A 4,286-nucleotide genomic window follows, 5' to 3' on the forward strand; every position below is an offset into this window, starting at 1 on the left:
AAAAAAAAAAAAAAAAAAAAAAAGAACTTAGAACTGGTTCTTTCAAGCAAGAAAGACTGGAACTGCCTTTGTCTCTTCCTTTAAAGACTGGGTCCCCATGAGATTTCATTTGAAAAAAGAGCTCCACAGCTAAAAAGTTTTCAAATCTGCTTTGGGTGATGACCATTTTAATTTCCTTCCCATCTCAGTTTTCTCCCCTTTTAAAAACAGAATGCCAAAGCCAGGCCATGCCATGTATTGGCTTGGAACATACTAAGCTGAGCTGTTTGGCTTCCTGGGTACCTCTTAATTGCCATTTTCTAGTCCCTCGGATATTCTCTTCAGTGCATCCTTCTTTCTTGAGAAGTTGGCATCTCCTTCCCAGAGTGCTGGTAGAATCTGAGGAGTGAGCTGCGCTCAGTAGATGCAAGGACCCTATCTCAGCTTCATAAAGAGTATCTCCTGCAGTAGTATTCTTAGAATGGAAGCGACAACCTGGCACAAGAGCAATTTGATAAACAGCTCTCACCTGTAGCCCTCCTTTCCCAGTATCTAAAACCAAAGTGTTCTCTGACTGTAAGATTAGCACCCACATTCCCAGTCCCAGTGGGTTCTTTTCCCTGAGCTTCTGGATTAATGGGGGCCCTGGGTCACTGCCTATAAAACCCTCATTTCTTCAAGGGTGACTGAAGAACGTAAATGGCCAAGTAGCATTTGAATTCAGCACCCGGTGCACATCTACTCTGTGCCTTCATGAAGCCACCCCTAGTTGTTTTGACCTGGCAAACCACCAAGACAGCCTGCCTGGTGTAGACAACTAGGTTTCATCCTCTCTTGAGGAGCCCTTCTTTGTATTCTCTGGGCTTACTTTATTCCTAAATCTTATTGTTCTTCCCCACCCAGATTGATGCCAAGAAGGAACAGCTAGCAGATGCCCGGAGAGACCTGAAAAGTGCTAAGGCTGATGCCAAGGTCCTTAAGGATGCAAAAACCAAGAAGTACGTGCCTGGTGTGATACAAAGCTGGGGGTTGTTGTGAGAGAAAAAAGGGCGGAGCATCAGCCAGAGGCCCTAGCCTTTCTAGGGTTTCTGAGTGATGTCTTTTAGAAATCTCTGTACCTGGGGCTTTTCTGCTTTTACTGTCCCTGGATGGCACCATGGGGTTGCAGTGCTCTTGTCCAGAGGCCAGGCCTGGCTCTTGATGACTTCCTTTCTTCCAGGGTGGTAGAGTCAAAGAAGAAGGCTGTGCAGAGACTGGAGGAGCAGTTGATGAAGCTTGAAGTACAAGCCACAGACCGAGAGGAGAATAAACAAATTGCTTTGGGAACCTCCAAACTCAATTATCTGGACCCAAGGATCAGCGTGGCTTGGTAAGCACCGCACCCTTCTTGAACTCCACCTGCTGGCTTGAGAAGGGTGATGGGGGTTCCAAGAGCGTTGTCAGCTTTCACATGCAGTTCCTACGCTGCACACTTAGAGTCCTCTGGGAAACCTCTGTCTTCTGCTGTGCCCACTACAAATGCATTGGAACATCCTGGACGGTCCTAAATGGTCAACACTGTTACGCCATCTTGGAGTGTGTTTATGTTTGTTAATGCAGGTATGGTCCCTACCCCTAATGGAACTTTAGGACAAGAATGGAGACTCTTAGTCCTTATTGAAGGAAAAATACAAAAGAGCCCACCCATCTACCTACACTTTAACTTTTCAATAACATTTTTTTTTCTTTACAAGTGAAGGAAGTAAGGTATGGACAAGGAGAAAAAAAAAATGAGAATACATATCTGAGAAACCTATGCAAAGAGTTTGTGCTACTGTTTGCTTGTTTCCCTGTACCACTGCCCCGCCCCGGCCTCAACATCCAAAATAAATGGCTTTTTTGGAAGATGCTTATTAGTTAACTTGAGTTATTATTAGCTTCTGGGCCTAGGAGGAGCAGTCATCTCCTGTGGCCCTGCTCCTCTGGGCCAGGGGTTCCAGCAAGCTCTTGTATCCTTTCGACTCTTTTTGCCCTGTTTAGTGCTAGAGGTTTGGTTAGCTTGACAGGCAATAGACTGCAGTGGTTAAGAGCATGGACTCTGGAGCCAGATGGCTTGGGTTCACTTTTCAGCTCCATTTTAACTAGCTGCATGAGAATGAAAGCAAATTACCCAACTTCTCTGCCTTAGTTTTTCATCTGTACCTTTTTCATTTGTACATCTATAATAGCATCTACTTTAGAAGTCTTTGTCAAGATTAAATGAGTTAAGCACATGAAGCTCTAAGAAACATGTCTGGTACCTTATTAACTCTCATTCTCACCAGATGGATGTGAAGGAGAAGGTGGCACATCCAAGCCTCAGCCTTGGGTCTGGCCCGTTGTTCCCTGAGACACACTAATCCCCGTTCTTTCTCCCTTGTCTGCAGGTGCAAGAAGTGGGGGGTCCCAATTGAGAAAATTTACAACAAAACCCAGCGGGAGAAGTTTGCCTGGGCCATCGACATGGCTGATGAGGACTACGAGTTCTAGCCTGTCTTGAGGGGCAGGGTTCTGTGAAAAGGAACAGTGTGGTTTGGGGCAGATGGATAAACTGTGAGCCTCGATTGCCCTCGCACCTGAGGGAAAGGGGCAGCAAGTCTTAACAAAGCAACATCTTTGAGAAAAGATAAACCTGGAAATATTATAAGGGAGAGCTGAGCCAGTTGTCCTATGGACAACTTATTTAAAAATATTTCAGATATCAAAATTCTAGCTGTATGATTTGTTTTGAATTTTGTTTTTATTTTCAAGGGGTCAAGTGGATGGGAATTTGTCAGAGTTCTGCCAGACAAATTCACTGTTTCACTGAAACATTTGGATTCTCTTAGCTACTGTATATGAAGTCCGATTATATTGGTGCGTTTTTACAGTTAGGGTTTTGCAATAACTTCTATATTTTAATAGAAATGAGTTCCTAAACTCCCCTCTCCCCCATTTCAGGAATTTAAAATTAAGTAGAACAAAAACCCAGCGCACCTGTTAGAGTTGTCACTATCTATTGTCATGGGAATCAGTTTTCATTAAACTTGAAGCAGTCGTGACATCGGCAGTGTTTTGGTTCAGACACCTGTTCACAGAAAAGCATGATGGGAAAATATTTCCTGACTTGAGTGTTCCTTTTTAAATGTGAATTTTTATTTCTTTTTAATTATTTTAAAATATTTAAACCTTTTTCTTGATCTTAAAGATCGTGTAGATTGGGGCTGGGGAGGGATGAGAGGGGGTGAGCGAGTCTAAGGATAATGAAATAATCAGTGACTGAAACCATTTTCCCATCATCCTTTGTTCTGAACATTCTCTGTGCCCTTTCAGATACCCATCTTTTTCATTTTAAACCCCAGTCTTTCACTTGAAAGATTTTATTGTATAAAAAGTTCCACAGGTCAAAAATTTAGAGGAAAATGAGTATTTGGTCCAAAAAAGGAAAAATAATCAAGATTTTAGGGCTTTTATTTTTTCTTTTGTAATTGTGTAAAAAATGGAAAAAAAACCACATAAAAAGCAGAATTTTAATGTGAAGACATTTTTTGCTATAATCATTAGTTTTAGAGGCATTGTTAGTTTAGCGTGTGTGCAGAGTCCATTTCCCACATCTTTCCTCAAGTATCTTCTATTTTTATCATGAATTCCCTTTTAATCAACTGTAGGTTATTTAAAATAAATTCCTACAACTTAACGGAAACTTGGTGTCTGCCTCTTTGTTACCCAGGGCCCCAGGCCAGAGTGGAGCTCTGGGGCTGGGACTTGGGAGTGGGATGTGGTCTGCCTGCTCCAGTGATGCCTTCCTCCCCAGGAGCTGGGGGCTGGGCCAGGCCTGGAAGGGGCTGCATCTGTCCTGCTGCCGTGGGTGTGGGTCACAGAGGAGGGAGCCAGAGTCCACATCCTTAGAAAAAGGCAGGCCCAGGAAGTGAGGGCGAGTACAGAAAGTCGTCTACAAGAACAGGTGGGGTGCAAGAACTATATATTTGGAGCGTAGGGTAGGTTTATTGAGCAAGACGGAGCAAGTGTATTCAGGAGGCAGATTTTGGAACACTTTCCATGTGTGCTGGCAAGAAGCAGTAGGAGCTTCTTTGGGTTTGCTTATGTGGCTAAGGTTACTGTTAGGATGGCAGGAATGAAGGGTACTAAGCCAATCAGAACACTGGATCCCAGAAGCGCTCTCCCAGATGGAATGCAGACTTCTTTTGTTGATTGAGAGAGGGAGTGGTCTGTGACCACTTCTCTGTGCTCTAGTACCTGAGCTGGCCAGGGTCCCTACAAAAATTGTTTTTCCATTCATCCTAGGTTAC

At 43.6% G+C, this 4,286-nt stretch overlaps 1 protein-coding gene across 1 annotated transcript in view; it reads left to right on the top strand.

The window, feature by feature from the left end:
• TOP1 (DNA topoisomerase I) overlaps nt 1-3,679 on the top strand; it is an 84,779-nt gene extending 81,100 nt beyond the window's left edge. The window contains exons 19-21 of the mRNA XM_024742888.1: nt 883-977; nt 1,199-1,348; nt 2,385-3,679. Coding sequence (XP_024598656.1) covers nt 883-977; nt 1,199-1,348; nt 2,385-2,487 — 348 coding nt within the window. The 3' untranslated portion in view covers nt 2,488-3,679. The remainder of the gene's footprint in view (nt 1-882; nt 978-1,198; nt 1,349-2,384) is intronic.
• The last annotated feature ends 607 nt before the right edge of the window (nt 3,680-4,286 follow it).

This window comes from Neophocaena asiaeorientalis, unplaced genomic scaffold, assembly GCF_003031525.2.
Source record: "Neophocaena asiaeorientalis asiaeorientalis breed wild unplaced genomic scaffold, Neophocaena_asiaeorientalis_V1.1 scaffold82, whole genome shotgun sequence".
NCBI lineage: Eukaryota > Metazoa > Chordata > Mammalia > Artiodactyla > Phocoenidae > Neophocaena > Neophocaena asiaeorientalis.